Source organism: Crotalus tigris, unplaced genomic scaffold (genome assembly GCF_016545835.1).
Source record: "Crotalus tigris isolate CLP2741 ecotype Arizona unplaced genomic scaffold, ASM1654583v1 scf7180000023713.2527936, whole genome shotgun sequence".
NCBI classification, from domain to species: Eukaryota; Metazoa; Chordata; class Lepidosauria; order Squamata; family Viperidae; genus Crotalus; species Crotalus tigris.
In genome coordinates this window covers 764,898-783,130 of record NW_024100135.1, presented here as the reverse complement: position 1 = coordinate 783,130, position 18,233 = coordinate 764,898, and the positions used below count along the sequence as shown (strand labels likewise).

The 18,233-nt window shown below is 40.1% G+C and overlaps 1 protein-coding gene across 1 annotated transcript; it reads right to left on the bottom strand.

Annotated features, from left to right (window-relative positions):
- Window positions 1-1,769: 1,769 nt before the first annotated feature.
- On the bottom strand, window positions 1,770-18,018 carry TMEM178A (transmembrane protein 178A). Its single transcript, XM_039320911.1, has 4 exons — window positions 16,042-18,018; window positions 8,012-8,128; window positions 4,664-4,801; window positions 1,770-2,793 (listed from the first exon to the last, which is right to left on the bottom strand). Exons 1-4 carry the CDS (start codon window positions 16,454-16,456, stop codon window positions 2,552-2,554), a joined length of 912 nt encoding a protein of 303 aa, XP_039176845.1. The 5' UTR covers window positions 16,457-18,018; the 3' UTR covers window positions 1,770-2,551.
- Between the last annotated feature and the right edge of the window lie 215 nt (window positions 18,019-18,233).

The following is an 18,233-nucleotide window of genomic DNA, read 5'->3' as shown; positions in this document are numbered from 1 at the left end:
TCGTCGGGTGCACCAAGCCTATTCCAGGCGATAAGTAAAGGGTTGGCAGGGACGTATCCTTCAGTGGATCACGTCGGGGTCACCAGATGTGGTGGTCTCCCATGGAAAATGAGACACGCAGACAGGTATCTCGGGATGAGAGCCCAGAGCTGACTCCAGCACCCTCTTTTATTGTTACTAAGGTTTTTACATCACACAGCATAATCAAAAGACGTATATAGGGGTGGTTACAATGTATCAAATAACAGACACTCTCCAGATACAAGGCTACTGCAGGTGTTCTTATCAGAGTCTGTCCAAAAGGCTGATGAATGTATCCTGTGTCTGAAACAGTTATCTCAGGCCCTTGTGGGAGATGCCCATGGATAGATGCCCATGGACATTTGTGCAATTAGTCCCACATATGTTAATTTACCAATGGAAACTATAAAAACTAGTTGGACTATGTAAGCTGGCTCAAAATCAGGGAACTTGTTAAATCTAAACATATTTGCATTTCATAATTCAACATGTGAGTGTGTAAGAATGATAATGTATGAAAGTGATTTATTATCCCTCCTGTTCATCTATAAATTCTAAGAACCTAAATATAAATTCTAAGAACCTAAAGGGAATACTCCAATTGTTTCAGTAATAGTCATGACCTAGTCATAGTGGCAACATTAGGTATATTTGGAGCAAGTAACATTCTGTTATGTCAGTTATGAAGCAAAGATTTTTGCTGATAGTAAATGTCCTTTTTGAGGATGGCCAGTGCCATTGACAGTTACAGAAAAATAAACAACAAGCATGCCCACAAGTTTGTCTTTTAACCTTATAGTATTGGAAATTTATTTATTTATTTATGAGACTTATGTACTGCTTTAAGTGCAAGCACTCTCTAAGCGGTGTACACCAGTAAGCAATGTATATATATTTACATTGCCCCCAACAATCTGGGTCCTCATTTTACCTACCTCGGAAGGATGGAAGGTTGAGTCAACCTTGAGCCGGTGAGATTTGAACCGCTGACCTGCTGAACACAGTCAGCTAAAGTGGCCTGCAGTACTGCACTCTAACTGCTGCGCCACCTCGGCTCTGAGAAGGGGCGTTGTCTTACCTGAACGCCTTTTCTCAGCACGGAGATTGAAAATCCACCAATGGGTTTCTCTCTTCCTGCCCTTGAGACCAAGTCAGCCAAACTTGTTGCGCCCTCTGCTGAGAAAAGGCGTTCAGGTAAGACAACACCCCTTCTCTAGCACAGGAGATGGAGAATCCACAAATGGGCTGTACCAAAGCCTCACTGTCCCAATGGGAGGGAAACAGATAAGGCCGGGTCCACATCCCCAGACACCACTTGCTGAAGGACCCTCTGACCAAAGGAGGCGTCCGCGGAAGCAAAGCGGTCAATTTTGTAATGACTATTACTATCTTTTAGGGCTGGAGACCAAGTCAAGACTGGGGTTCTCCTAGCCCAGCAGAGGACCCAACAATTTTGGCTGACTTGGTCTCAAGGGCAGGAAGACAGAGCAAACCCATTGGTGGATTCTCCATCTCCTGTGCTGGAGAATGAATCTGATATGTAAAGGTACTTTTTTTTTCCCTTTTGCGTGGCACCATGGAATTGCTGCAAAGGAAGGCAAGAGCTGATGTAGGGTCTACTTCAGATAGATAGTTTTGTCACTAAGAAATCCAGGAATGCATTTAGAAAATTGAAACAGGTATAACCAAATAAAGAATAACATTTGCAATTTGTAGCTGTATTGTTTATAAGAAGAGCCATATCCAAGTCACTTGTTCAGGAATTTTATTAACAGATAATATGCCATTCTTTTTAGACAAAAAAAAAAATACCCTGAAACACATAATATGCATTATTTCCAATAATGCCAATGCTGTAATCCATTTTATACATTTTATCTTTTTTATATATGGCATTTGGTTGTATAACTTTTCCTACATAAAGTGGGAAGTCATTCTACTCTAACTCCTATTTCTGTTTCTTCTAAAAACAAATGATTCATTCATTTCTTACACAGGAAATCTTTCAAACCTCTCCCATACATCATTTTGGTAACTACTAAAATAATTATAATAATTAATAAAGACTAAGTATCACCTAACAAGACAAAAATAATATAAAATATAATTAAAATAAGGAAAAATCCTTACCAACTAGATAATATGGCAGTAGTGTTTTTGCTGTTTTAACCTTATGTACCAAGTTTTCTTTTTAAAGCCATTTATATAGCCACTTAGATGAACCTCATGACTCTGGACAGCAAATAGCAATTGAAACATGAACACAGTTTTCTTGTTCAGGTAGAAATAATTTCATTTCATTTGTGCATATACATTGTGCTAAATTACCATCAGTTCCACAACAGTTTTGCTGTCTGAACTTGATATATCAGCCATCATGGAAGCATAGATGTCTTCTGTGTTTCCTGGCTGCTAAGTCAGTGTTCAGTATTTAAAGGATTTGGGTTTTATCTGTGCTTGGATTCTGTATTAAGCTTCCTTATATATCTTCCTATTGCCTTATAAACAAAAAAAATATATCATAAAAAAGTCATACAGAAGAATCTGTGATAGATTTTAGATGGCTAATCTTTGTCCTGCTAATAAATGGGTGAGTGGTACAAAGGCATCCTGCTGCAACTATAAGTCCTAAACTGCACCATGCACAGAATATAGACCAGCTGTATCCATGTTCAACATCATCAGGCAGACCATAGATAATTTTGGGAAGGCGGTTTAGGTCAAAGGATATACTTGTTGCATAAGTACAGAGGGAAATAGTGCAAAAGATGCCTACAAAGGAAAGATTACAACAGTTAACGAGATGCATAGAAATAGGAATTTCCAAAATAAATCATCTGGATACACATAAGCTTTTAACTATGTGATAAGAATTTGAACTTACAGGAATGGCCGTTGATACAATGTCATGCAATTTATCTGCCATCAGAATTGTATCAGGAAAAACAATTGACATTTAAATTACATTATTATAAAGCAGATACGTCCTATTGTAATAACAATTTTGAAACAAGATAGGTGGCAAACAATAAAAAAAACTACCTTAAAATAGCCATGATCCAAAATTTTATTTCTGAGTTATATAAAGGATATTCAAGGCAAAGAAGCAGAATTAAATTTTTCAATGTCTCCAAAAAGAAGTTTCAGTCTCAAGATTCCAAGAACTGGGATTGAATCCCAAGATCTTCCTTAATCTGCAAAAGGAACTGTGCTTCTTAAGTGCCCAATTTTTTATCAATATTTTATATTTTAAATTATTTTCATATATTTGAAATTAAGGTCCTTTTGTTGCTATCATCTTGGATAGATAGATATTGTGGTTGGAATTCCTCAAAAGTTTTTTTTATAATTTTAATTTTATTTATTAAACTATTTATTTTGATATTTCTGTATTCTAGTGTTACCTCCCCTAATTTAATACTTCCTTAATTCGTAGGTTTGAGAGCCAAATCAGATGAATCGTGTTTTTTTCAAAACCGATACTTTGGATGCCAGTGAGCAAACCTCAGCACTAGCAGGCCCTTTAATTGCAGAGTCTACTGCTGAGAATCTGGACTGGAACTAGACACAATGGTTACCAGTCCCTCAGAATCCAGGGTAGCTGGTGAAAGGTCATAAACTAGAACTGCAAAGAAATCAATAGCTGCCTAGGAGAAGTTTATGAAAAGAGCTGATATATTGGATTGCTTGACACATTATATGTATAGTGTGACAGTCTGGCTCTTGTAACATTAAGGAAAGACTACAGCCAGATTTATACTTTTATAACTTGGCATAGCAGCAAATGGACTGATTTACAAGTGCTCACCTTAATTCTCTGCCAGAGTCTTGTGAAAATATGGACTGTCTAACCCAGGGGTAGGCAACCTTGGCTCTTTTATAACTCATGGATCAGGAATTCTGGGAGCTGAAGTCCACAAGTCATAAAAGAGCCAAGGTTGCCTACCCTTGCTCTAACCTTTCATATTGCTTAACGTCAAGAAAACAAGATTTGATGGTATGTACATATAAGGCATTTTGATTCTGAAAGATCTGTAGAAATCTACAAATAATGCATGTCTCAATTCTAAGTTGCTGAGGCATAGTTCAAATTTAGGCTTTCTTGATAATAGTTAAAGCAGAATTTGGATTTCAATACACCAACATTTACTGACATGTCTAGCCTAGTAATAGTAGCTTGTTTGGCTTAGGTTTTGCTTAGTGTAAAATGTACAAAATGTTTACTTCTGGTAGTTATTTTCTGGTACTACTGGTCTCCTGAAATTAACGTCAGCTCTGAACCATTACACAGGCTTATGTGACCTGGTATTCTCAAATCAGCCTTTAGGATTTTTAAGTACAGTGCAAAATATGGAAAGTAAATAACTCAAAGTATCCTTCTCCCAACTCTTGCAAAATTTACTGCAAGAGAAAAAATCTACTCCACAAAGGGGACAATAACAAAATAAATGAATAAATATGCCATCGTAATGGCTTTTCATGGACTATCCATAAATGTTCTCTGTTGAACTTTCACTTTGAAGAGATGATCAAATTATTTTGGCACCTGAAGTTAAAAAGCCCCCAAGTTAGCCTTCCCAGTTCTAGCAGTAAAAATAGAATAACTACATTTAAAAACTAGCAGACAAAAAAGAAAGTGTACCTGACATGAGGAAAAGAAGACCAGCAACATGCTGTGTGAGACTTTTCTCCCAAAAGAAGCCAACTGCAATTACAATGCACCCACAGAAAAGAACAGCTGCTGCCATCCCAAGGAAACCTGCTGTAATTCTTCTTAGGTCTAGTCTCATAAGAGAAGGAAGTGAAAAATTATCAGCACACATTAAAATTACATTATAAGCCTATTCTTATGCGTACACATTCCTAAAAATAAGCTACAGGTAGTACTCAATGACAACAGGGACCAGAACATCATTGCTAAATGATGTGGTCATTAAATGAGCTATGCCCAACTGCAACCTTTTTTTGTCATGGTTGTTAAGCAAATCACAGTCATTAAGCAAGCAATGTGCTTATTGTTTCCCCCATTCACTTTGCTTGCCGGAAGACCCCTGAGTCGGTCATGAATGGCAAACATAAGACCTCAGGATGCTACAGTAGTTACAAATATGGTGTGAGGACTAGTCACAATAGCTCCACTTTCTTCAGCACCATCATTAGTTCAAACAGTTGTTAAATGATGGGTAGTTAAGTTGAGGACTACCTGTATGTTAAATGTAATATGACTTTTTTAATTATAAAGAATTGCCAGATCATGGAGCTATTGTTTCTTACCAATTTTAATAAGAAAAAAATGATGGACACATCTTCTGATTTGTTTTTCTTGTAAGTTTTTAAAAAAACCTTATTCTAAAAAAATTAACACTGGCCATTTCTATGACCACTTCTACCCCATGTTTGCACCTTGGTTACTAAAAAAATTATACTATTAAATAGTATACTGTTTGCTATCAAAAAGTTATTCCACCCTGCTCTAAAAGGAAATTTTGCTACATCTATAATTGTTAAAAGTTTATTTAACAAACTGGCAAGATGGTTATTACATAGAATGCATATAGAATAGGTAACATTATATACTAATATTTATTTTCACATTTGTAACCTGCCCTATATCAATGGATCACATCATACTAGGACACGGGTCAGCAACCCACGGCTCCGGAGCCGCATGCGGCTCTTTGAGTCATCTCCTGCAGCTCCCAGTCCATGTGAATTTCCCAAACAAAAAAAATGGGTCTAAACAAGTTCAACCAATCAATTCAAACTTCTCATGAAAAAAAACTTGTGAAGTTTGAATTCATTGGATGAACTTCTCTGGTTTGTGGGACTGCCCACAAGCCATATGTGGGACTGCCCACAAACCTCTCTCTTCAGTCTTCACAGACTGCTAGAAAGGTGAGTAGGCCCTTTTCAAAGGCCTTGCATTACCCGGCCGAAGTGCTTGATGGGGGGGTTCAGCTTCCAAAGGCTGCTGGGGACCTCCCTGCTCCCAGGAAAGCCTTTGCCTTGCCCGCTACTCCCATTGTAAATGGCCTCAGCGTCACCAGCCGAAGGGTTTGATGGGGGGGTTCCAGCTTCCAAAGGCTGCTGGGGACTTCCCTGCTCCGAGGAAAGCCTTTACCTTGCCCGCTGCTCCCATTGTAAATGGCCTCGGTGTCACCAGCCGAAGTGCTTGATGGGGGGGGTTCAGCTTCCAAAGACTGCTGGGGACCTCCCTGCTCCAAGGAAAGACTTTACCTTGCCCGCTGCTCCCATTGTAAATGGCCTCGATGTCACCAGCCGAAGGGCTTGATGGGGGGGGGTTCAGCTTCCAAAGACTGCTGGGGACCTCCCTGCTCCGAGGAAAGCCTTTACCTTGCCCGCTGCTCCTATTGTAAATAGTCTCGGCGTCACCGGCCGAAGTGCTTGATGGGGGGGGCCTTCAGCTTCCAAAGGCTGCTGGGGACCTCCCTCCTCCCAGGAAAGCCTTTACCTTGCCCGCTGCTCCCATTGTAAATGGCCTCGGCATCACCGGCCGAAGGGTTTGATGGGGGGGGGGTTCAGCTTCCAAAGACTGCTGGGGACCTCCCTGCTCTGAGGAAAGCCTTTGCCTTGCCCGCTGCTCCCATTGTAAATGGCCTCGGCATCAGGCAGGGCAAGCTTTTTGCAAGCGAGGCTGAGCTGCTTGTGTACAAATGTGTTTCTTTTGCAGGGACGTTGCTTTGCTGAAGGTTATATCTTCTTCCTTCCCTCCTGTTTTCTTTCTTTCTCTTTTTACCTTCCTTCCCATATTCTTCCTGCCTTTCTTCTTCTTTTCTTGTCTTCCCTCCCTCCCTCCCTCCCTCTCTTTCTTTCTTTCCCTCTCTCTTTCAATAAGCAAGCAATCTGGGTTCTGACTGGCTGCTCCGCGCCTCGTCCTCCCCTCCCCCAGAAACAAGTAAACTGCATGCAAAAATCCCACAACATCTTGTGCGCACGTACCTGCGTGGAGACAAGCCATTTCACTTTGCCTGATTCTTTTTGTTTCAAAAGCAGATGCTTTCTGTTTCAAAAGTAGCCTGGGTGTCACCTGCCCGATGCACTTGCTGGGAGGAGGGGTTCAGCATGGATCGGCTGGTGAGCTGGCCGCTCTCCTCCAGCCCCAGTTGGCATGCTTGCAGATCCCCCCCCCAAATAAATAAACACAAAAGGCTGATTTGAAAGGTTGTCCAGCTAAAAGGGGGGAAAGAAGCTGAGCTGGAGCTTCTGCACAGGCTGGTTGGGCTTACGGCAGGTTTCGCCTGCAATTAAGGCAGGGCGAGGTTTTTGCAAGCAGGCTGAGGGGGGAGCTGCTCACGTGTCTGCTCACATAAGAGTTTCTTGTGTTTCTTTTGCAGGGAGGCTGCTTTGCTGAAGGTTATATCTTCCTTCCTTTTCTTCCTGTTTTCTTTCTTTCGCTTTTTCCTTCCTTCTTGTCTTTTCTACCTGTTTTCTTTCTTTCTCTTTTTCCTTCCTTCCTTTTCTTCCTGTTTTTTTTCTTTTTTTTCTCTTTTTCCTTTCTTCCTTCCTTCCTTTTCTTCCTGTTTTTTCTTTTTCCTTCCTTCCTGCCTTTTCTTCCTGTTTTCTTTCTTTTTCTCTTTTCTTCCTTCCTTTTCTTCCTGTTTTCTTTCTTTCTTTTTCCTTCCTTCCTGCCTTTTCTTCCTGTTTTCTTTCTTTTTCTTTTTTCTTCCTTCCTTTTCTTCCTGTTTTCTTTCTTTCTTTTTCCTTCCTTCCTGCCTTTTCTTCCTGTTTTCTTTTTCCTTCCTTCCTTCCTTTTCTTTCTGTTTTCTTTCTTTCTCTTTTTCCTTCTTTCCTTCCTTCCTTTTTCTTCCTGTTTTCTTTCTTTCTCTTTTTTACTTCCTTCCTTCCTTTTGTGGCTCCCAGTGTTTTATTTTTGGTGGGAAATGGGTCTAAGTGGCTCTTTGAGTGTTTTGGGTTGCCTACCCCTGTACTAGGAAGACCACATGTTGAACCTAAATACACAAGTACTTACGCAACAAGTGCCATTCATCCTGCTGGATAATCTTGGTTAAATTGATAGGGATGTTCCATAAGCGTCGTATTGGTGTGGCAAAGTGATACTTGATTGTTGTACATCTCTGAGCAATACCTTTAGAAAACAGAAATATTTAATGAATAATTCTGAACAGGATCTGGGTGATGTCTTTTTTAACATAGAGAAATCCAGGAAATGAGCTTTTTATTGTGAAATTGAAATGTTTATAAAATAATTGCCTTATTCAAAGAACTTATATAAAGGTAGGGACTACCATCATCTTTTTAATTATAGTTCTCCTGCATTTTCCCACCAATGACTGTAATGCCTGCCTTGGATTTTATCTTTGCTTTTTTGTCGTTAATTTTTGGTTTTGCTATTGTTTGGAATTTAGATATTTATTATTATATTTTTCATATTAGATCTTGCACACTGCCCAAATTTTACTGGGGCAAGTTATAAATTCTGCAAGTAAGAAAATAAAATCAATAAGATAGTATTGAGACCCAGAAGACAAATTATAATTTATGATTGATTCATAAAACTTATGCAACTGGTTTAATGGGACATATTATACAATAGTTATAGTATGTCATAAGTACCTTAACACCATAAGCCAGCATTGGGGTTGGACAGTGTTAGCTGCTAACTACTAGCCTGTAATTTTCTTGCTAAACTAAGTTCCCCAGTCATAAACAGGCCTATTCTAGGAATGCCATCTCCATTTTATTTTTTTTAACCTTTCACCCAATTCAATATAGAGGGGGAGATGTAAAAAAGGACAGAAATGACTGACAGGAGGATTGATAGCAACCTTACAGGTTTGGTTTTTATTTTTTCCTCAAACAGATTAAAAAAACAGTAGTTGAGAAGCAAAGATGGCCACTTGACTAGGATTCTGAATCACTAACTCCCAGTGCACAGGGATGTATCTCCTGGGATAGCAGCTGGGATCCAGCATATTGTCCAAACATAGTCAATCAAGATCGTGTGAAGTGTTAATACCACTTTACAATGTTTTGGTAAGGCCCACTTGGAATACTGCATCCAGTTTTGGTCACCACGATGTAAAAAAGATGTTGAGACTCTAGAAAGAGTGCAGAGAAGAGTAACAAAGATGATTAGGGGACTGGAGGCTAAAACATATAAGGAACGGTTGCTGGAATTGGGTACGTCTAGTTTAATGAAGAGAAGGACACGGGGGGGGGGGGATATGATAGCAGTGTTCCAATATCTCAGGAGCTGCCACAAAGAAGAGGGAGTCAAGCTATTCTCCAAAGCAGCTGAAGGCAGAACAAGAAGCAATGGGTGGAAACTAATCAAGGAGAGAAGCAATCTAGAACTAAGGAGAAATTTCCTGACAGTTAGAACAATTAATCAGTGGAACCCCCTGCCTCCAGAAGCGGTGAATGCTCCAACACTGGAAGTTTTTAAGAGACTGGACAGCCATTTGTCTGAAATGGTGTAGGGTTTCCTGCCTGAGCAGGGGGTTGAACTAGATGACTTCCAAGGTTCCTCCCAACATCATTATTATTATTATTATTGGTCTATTATTACTTTGAAGCAAAATCCGTACAAGGAGGTGATACAGCATCAAGCAGTCAATTGCATGTTTCAATCTAGATAGCAGTTGTAATTCTCTACTTTGTAGCATCACTGTTACAACTTCCTTATAATAGCTTTTTCTCTTATCTGCTTGTGGCTTATTGTCAAAGGACCATAGAAATATTGACTGGATATTTAATGGATCATGACTGAAAAATTTCATACATAGGTTTATAGGGTGCTGATTTGCAGATGTTTTCTTATGCTGCTATCCTCAAACACTTGATATTGGAAATGTCATATTTGCATATTATATTTGATTGTCAAACTGATTTACAATCCAAAACATGTAAAACCTGAGAGTACAGAATATCTTCAAGGAAAGGATAAAAGATAAAGACAAAACACAATTTAAAAAGCACTAAAAAGCTTGCCACAATTTTAGCCACTTATCTAACACCGACTTTTAAAAAAAGAGGTCTTCATAAGTAGTAAAAAGGTAAAGGTTTCCCTGTCAGTCATGTCCAACTCCAGGGCACAAAGCTCATCTTGTCTGAAGACAATTTCCAAAGGCACATGGAACCCTATTATCTTCCCACAAAAGTGGTATCTATTTATCTACTTGCATTTGCATGCTTTCGAACTGCTAGGTGGGCAGAGCTGGGGCAAGTAATAGGACCTCACCCTGTTGCGTGGACCCCAAGTCTCGGATCTGGGTTGTCAACTCTCCAGCTGACAAGCTCAGCATCTTTAACTGCTGAGCCATTGCGCCCCTCACATGAAAAGTACTGCCATTAAAAAAACCCTTTCGTTTCATGCATCCTTTCTGGCAAAAAAAAAAGACTACTGAAGGTGACTGTAGCTGATAAGTAAGATTCGAGTGAAAGGAGATAATCTTTTAAATTTCCTGATCTAAAATAATGTAATGCTTTATAAATATTTGTTTTAAAACAGTAATAATTTAATAGACATGCTGAATTAGGACCATTAGTTGCCAAATATGGCAGAAAATCACTAGTCAATAGTGCCTCAAATGCAAACCCTGCGTATCAAATAGATGAGCTTACTCTGGAAATAATCTGATTTATAACATGTTTGGAAGTTGCCCTTTTCTGTTAAGATATATTACTATAGTATGCAACATTATCTGAAATTTTATAAAAGATGCACAAAATAATTACAATTAGGATGAATTTGACAAGTCCCAGCTTCTGTGGCAGTGGGGTGGGGTATTTTCTTTTGTTCTTTGGTTTGGCTGACTATAAATATTAAGAGATCTCCCTAGAGAAACAATCAGTGAAATGTTATAGAATTATTCTAGCAATTATGATCATGAAAGCACTTACTCATTCTTACAGTTTTGTTGCCAACAAGAGAGCATATATATCCCCAACTGAGTGACACACTTTGCAGTTTCTGATTGTGCAATACAATTAAAACAATTTATAACCCAATTTTCAAGATAACCTAGAGCAGTGATGGCAAACCTTTTAGAGACTGAGTATCCAAAAACTGGCCTTGCCCCCGCTCTACCCCTGCCCCGCCCCCACTCTGCCTGCCCGCAGGTCCACTCACCGCCTCCAGGGCCCGTCGCAGATGGCCCAGGCAGCCCAGCAGCGCCATGGTGGCCACGCCCTCTCCCCGCGCCCTGCAGCATCAACTGCGTGATGGGGCATGAGGGAAGAATCTTGTCTACGCTGCCTGGCTGCCATGTCCTTGGCTGCGCTGCTCTGTGTGGGTCACGCTTGGGGGCGACTCTCCTCCAGGGGGGCTGCTGGTGAGGGGGTCGCGGGGGGAGGCAAGGCTGGGGCAACAGCATATGTGCCCACAGAGAGGGCTCCGAGTGCCGCCTCTGGCACCCATGCCATTGGTTTGCCACCACTGACCTAGAGCAAATATATAATTGGTTCTACATTTTAGTTCTGACATACCAGCTGTGTCTGAAATTGTTAAACTAATTAGAAACCATTAGAAAATGGTTTTGAAATTCTTTTTGTAAGAAACGTATATAGGTTTTGTAATTTTTGTCTTAACAATTTAAGAAGCATATTGCAATAGATATGGGAAATGTTCTTTTTTAACAAATCAATAGGTTAAGAGTCTTAAATAATGTTGTATTAATATTGTATGTTTTGAAAATGAAACTAAGTTGACCAAATACTATTTTTCAAATAAATTGGGCCTTTCAGAGAGTGGGCAGTATCTTCTTTATGCTTGAAGTCTAATATGGAAGAAGGGGCTTTTATTTGAATGTTCTGGGCAGCTGTACATTGACACCAGTTTGGTCTAACATTCATCAGGTTGTAAATGGTAAAGAAATTTCATGGCTCCAAGATATGAATATGATGCTGAATTATATTCTGAAATCTGTAGCTCAGGTATATAATGAGGGTGAAGGATCGTTCTCTAAGCTTGTGGGCTGGTTTCTGAATGTTTCATTACCCAGCTAGGTAACATCTTCAGCAGGATCCATGAACATCAGCTGGCAGTCAAACGCCACGATCCCAAATCCTTAATCTCTAACCACACTGACACCAAACAGCAATACAAAAATCATCGGCCACACTACCACCCGCCATACTTGTGAGTTCATTGAAACCTGGCACTCCACAAGCAATTCCATCAGCAGAATCATCGACCTAGAACCAGTCTACAAACCCCTCAGGATCCAAATCAACTGCACAGCCAACCAGAGACAGCACCGACCCTCAACCAACCCACACAAGACTCCCCCCACCAGCAGTTCACCTTCTAATGACCATGACCGGAGGTAATCTCCCCATCACAAGACTCACTGATGACTCACACCTTGCCCATCACAAGACCCACCACAGACCCTCAGTTGACACACCCGCACCTGAAGCCCTTTAAATGTACATTTATACAATTTACTATTGAATAGATTCTTCTAACACTGAAAAATTTGATCACATAAACTTCTTTGTGGTCATATTGTTTAAGTATATAGTATATATTTAGTTGTGTTAGGATATAATGTGATTCTAAATAACTTTTCTTTTTCGTTCTTTGGGGAGAAACTCTAGCTATGCTTATGATACAAAATGTGCTGTACAATAATGCATTTTGGTAAGGAAATGTCTTTGAATTTGTGTATTAAAGGCTGCAAGATATTATGCATTGCAAGTCAAAGTCAATAGATCTGAAAATGGCAGGGCCTACTGAAAAGTGGGAGTATAGTGGAAATGATTTTCTGTAAAAAAATATATATTCTCCAAAGGCCACAGAGGATTATAGGAGCTATGTGTCAACACTGTTTAGTTAAAAAAAAGGTGTTCAGATGTTATGACACTATCCTGTAAAAAGAGTATTCAGTTTCAATTTAGGATATTTTGTATCTGAAAAAATAAATATTGCTAATCAGTTAAACAGTTTGGTTAAGAAAAATAATTTTTAATATCTCTGAAAAAGAACATCAATTTCCAGAGCAATTTTTATTTAACCCAGAAATTAAAGCTGGACACCTTAAAAAGCATTTCAATATTGTGTAGTGATTAGGTTCCTTAATTATGGCAGAGAAAACTACGGTTCAAATTTTCAATTATCTGTATGACAGTTTAAAAGGCTAAAGTCAAGTAAAGAAGAGAGCCATATTTCTTTCCAGGAAGGATGATAAAATATCTTGAAATAATGCTGATTTGGAAATAAATACGTCTATTAGCTTGGGCAATATGAAGAGAAGTCAATGAGGTTGTACTTCATCCTTTCCTTGCCCAATTCAAGACTATCTCAAAGTACTTTTCTCTAAAACTGCTTTTCTCTCCAAAGTATAGGAGAGAATAATATTGCATGTAATAGCTCATCCCTTAAAGAGAGTGCAAGAACATAAAAGACCTGTTAGTCCAGTATTCAACACTTGCATTGATTAAAAAGATACTTTGAGGAAGCCCATAAGCAAGACATGAGCACAGTATAACTCTTGTTATATTCACTAAGAGCTTCTTGAAGATAGATTGGTGGAAGTAATTACAGAGCCACTGATAACCCTGTCCTCCATGGTAATTCCCTTTAAAACTATCCAAGCCAGTGGCCACCAGTACATCTTCATTATAAATTCTACAGCTACATTACTGGCTGCATAAAGTTTGTTTATTCATTTATTACAAAACCTTCTACCCAAGGCCACTTCAATCACATACTCTAATGGCAGGCAATACATGTTATGCATATTAAAAATATCAATAATAAAGCTGCCAACAGATTCAAAATAACAAGAATATAACACTCATCTATCAGCTCAAGTAAATCTCTTCTTCACCTCAGTCTCCAACTACACATTTAAAAAGCTACATTTTAATAGCTTTTTGAATAAAAGGAGTGAGGATACAAGTCTTACATTTAATGGGAGGATAGTCTATAGGTAGGGACATCTCACAAACAAATGTTTACTTCCCAGTCCCCTTTTATTACACTTCACATGGATGGGGACTTTCATCAGGTCTTCTCCATAGGCAGGGAGATTTGGAGCAGAAAGACAAGGTCAACTCATGTAGGACCTTAAAGATAATCACAAGCACTTGAGGCTTCCACCACTCAGCATTAATGGATAAGCCCAGGATCTATGTATGCAACGAAATTTCATTTTGATGTATGCCAATTGGTGTACATTCAAAGTGAGAATAAAGTTGTTGTTATTGTTATTATTATCTAGTAGTATGGCAAAGGAAGACAAGCACATCTTCATCTTATTTTTCCACCTTATGTATAATTTTCTACCTCACAATGTTCCTATGCAATTTGTCAGCTAGAACGCTGCAGCCTTTCCTCATAGCAAAGATGTTCCAGTGCCTTCTGAATTTTTTTCAGATATACAATATCTTCTTGAAATTAATGATCAGAATCATGTACACTTTTTCAAGAGTTTTGAATAAATAAACTTTATTTATTCCCTTCCCAATAATCCATTCAGGAATATGGATTATTGGGAATATGCCTTTTAGTTCAACAAGAGTTGCATTCTGAGTGAACACTTTAACTGAGCTATCTTCTATCTGCTATAAAGTAAACATCCTTTCCATATTAAGTGACTGAAACTTTAGAGCTCACCAGTGTAAAATAATTTAAACCGCTTTTGCCATTTTTAAAGTACATTTACCCTATCTGGAGACATTGTTTTGGAGCTAGTATGAAGAGTTGGGAGGATGCCTCATGCAAAATGTTTATATATAAAATATAGAGAACATGAGAGTGTTCCTCCTGGAAATATAAGCAGAAAAGCAAAAGGTCAAAATCTAGTTTCTGGGGTGAAGAAGACATATGTTCTATTATTTCAGAAATATTCGTAATTTCTATCAGTTGAAGTGGGAAAAAATGTCATTTCTGCAAGATAGGCCAATATGTATCAAAAAGTGATGGTCATCATGCCTTTGCTTTATTAGGTGCAGTGACTCCACAGCATTTTCAGAATGAAAACACAGCCTAGAAGTTGTGCAATGAAATAAAAGAAATGGTAACCAGGGGACGGTCCTTGCATATTGAAGAGAAAATATTGACTATTATAACAGATGTAGTACCTATTACTCTGTTTTGGGAGCTTTGAAACAGATTGGTAGTTACCCAAACTAGGTGCTATGGCATGCTGAACTGCTCAGTGAATTTAAGGTTACTACATACTATACAGATTACTGAAGACACATAATGCATGGGAAAGAAAGAGGTATAGAATGAAGTAGGCTAATACATGGAGTGCAATCACTGAGAGGTTGATGAAGACTGGATTCATTGTGTTATTTGTGTGATTATTGTAGTCCATAAATTAATACATGAACATAATAGTGCTTAGGAAACATAGTATTCTCTTGTTCCTTAGTGACTAATAAAATGCACTTTATTGGTGAGATGCAGCATAAATGCCACATTGGAGAATGCACTTCTATAGCGATATATCTAGTATTATATTTGCAGAAAACTCAGAAAAATAGAAGAGTGAAAACTAGTATTCAAGAAAATTATGGGTGGTGTTGCAGGGCAGAAGAGGACTATGAGGACAATGACTAGCACAGTGATGACAACCAACAACTGTAACAATGTAAAGGAAAGAGGTGAAAGGAAAAAGAGATAATGCCATGATTAATGGTTTTGTGTGATGATGGCAATAGATGTGCTGTCAAGAGGCATGCTTGTGTGTATTCTCAGGAACTGTGACCTGGAGAGGACAAGTGCATTATAGTAACAGCTGTGAGATTATTCATTCTACACCAGGGAAGTTTCAGGATGGAATTCACATAATTATGGTGTGGAGTGACAAGATTTTTGGGGAGAAAAGAGGATGCACATACAAAAGAAAAATACACACATACAAAAAAACATATCATATGACACCATGCATCGATATAGTGAAGAAATTATGGTGGGGCCTGTTCTATTTCACAGTTGGCACAGGCTGGGAAGTAGAAGCACTTTGAGGTGATAACAGTGGGAAAGGGGAATGTAAGCTGCAACGCCGCCTGGGATCACCCCCTCACCTCTGTCCAGTAGGCTATCCAGGTCTTGGTCGACTCCCCAAAAGTAACATTTCCTCCAGAGACCAGCGTAAGTGGCGAAGAGAGGCCGGCCACACCGAGATTGCAGCCACCGGAGTCCCAGGAGCGTTCGCCAGTTCTCTAGCTGTAGCAGCAGGTTTCCGGTGGTGGGAACTGTCTCCGCGCTACCTCCGCGGGGGGTTCGTTGCCTGGCGTCCCGCAAGGGTAGGTGCGGCAGCGGCAGGAGTCGGCGGCGTTGGTCCGGGAAGTGGGCGCTGCCGGCACGGTCCTCGCAGCTCTCCCGGTGGCGCCGGGGATCAGTCTCGTACCAATGGTCGGTGAAAATGGCCGTGACGAGCAACGCCAACGAGCAGAGGCTGAGGCACAAGCTGAGCACCCGTGTTCGCGCGCCGCCCATGGCTTACCCCCGGGGCACTCCTCGCCTGGCACGCAGTGTCCTTCAACGGACGCCCGTGCTGCTTTCAGGGCTTCCGCGCATGGTACCGCGAGAGACAGCAAAGGCGTCCAGAAGGAGCCTCCAGTTTCTACTCGCTCGCACAATCAAGCCACCGACTGGGTAGACGGCAGCGCCTGTCCCGCGTTCATTGTTCACTCTCCACGGGTGGGTCGCTCCACACAAAAGAAAGCCCAGGAGCTTGCAGCACCGCTGGGGAGACGCCAGAGGGAGCAAGATCAACTGGTCGGCGGCCACTCAAGGCAGCAAGAAAGAGCGCGAAGCCAACTTGCCCACTGAGAGAGGACTGAGCAAGGCTGCACGGCCGAAGATCCTATGTCTTAATGAGGAAATACTACGTGTCTTCTCGTTTATTCTAGTTAATCCAGCTGACTGCAGGAAGGAATTTCAGGAGGATAAGCATATTCTATTGCAGCCTTTTATAACTTAGGAATGGAGAATCTGAAATAGGACTAAATGCATGGAAAGAATAGAGCTTATTGGAGCATGTGAAAATGCTAAATGATCTCATTGTTTAATTAGCATTGCCTCATGGTGTTATAGGATTAGTATTTTGTAGGCAGAGAAAGGGATCAATTCCAAAAACATTCTATCATTTATATGTGAACAGGTGTGATTCCAATTCACTAGGTGTGAAATAACCACCAGAATATCTTGAACAGTAAATGCAGGCACCCATTTGGGTGCTGCAGAGACCTTTCAATGTTGAGAATATTTGCTGAAGGCTCTCACATGACTCAGTGGGGGTTTATTCACAAAACCCAAAGAGTGCAGCCAATCTACCCATTTATCCAAATGCAAAAATTGCATATAACCTGAAGAGAAGCAGAACTTAATGGAAGTGTCTCTACATTTTAATACAAAACAGGTTTGATGTGTTCCCCACTCCCTGGATTCAGAAAGTAGTGAAACAAATATATTTTTATCCTATTTTTTAATGTTTTTCATCAACTGAGATAAATAAATTAGACTTCCATTTCCCTAAGTTGGCCAGTGGAACTGTTTTACTGTGGTGCACAGATAGTCCTCAAGTTATAACAGTTGGGGCTGGAATTGCCTAAACAATGTGATCACCAAGAACAATATTAGATGACTACATTGCTAAATGATGGCAATTCAGGCAGTATCAGTTACCACTGTAACCACAAGACACATGGGTTGTTAAGTGTGTATCAGCAGGAGTCTCCAATAAAGAGTTAGAGGGGTGCTGCAGGAGATGAGGGAGGTCCTGAGATGCCCAACCCAGGACATACATGAGTTGGAAGGGAGGGCTGCAGGTCTGGTTCATGCATACAAATGCAGGGAGGCCCAGGGAAGAAGAAGGCCATGATGCATTGCAGTGGGGGAGACTTACCAGAGCAACTTGTGACTTTCCCTTCTGGTATCCCCAATGACTTTGCTTGTGGGAAGCCAGCAGAGAAGGTCGCAAATGGTCTGAGCTTCAAGGATCAGACGTAAGTAGCACTCATTCAGCACCATCACCATTTCAGCCACTGACCATTCTCTGTGGGCCCCAAGTCTCTCAAACGCTATTTTGTGTTTTGTCAATCAGAATATTAATAAGCATATTCTGCAACTATTAAGATACCACATGGGGCCATGAGATGTCTGATCTATGATATACATTTTAAAAAATAACATAATGTAGCCCCTTAAAGGCTCCTGATTGGCATGCACCATGTTGTGTAAACTCTTCATTAAGTCTACAATCTGGCCAAAT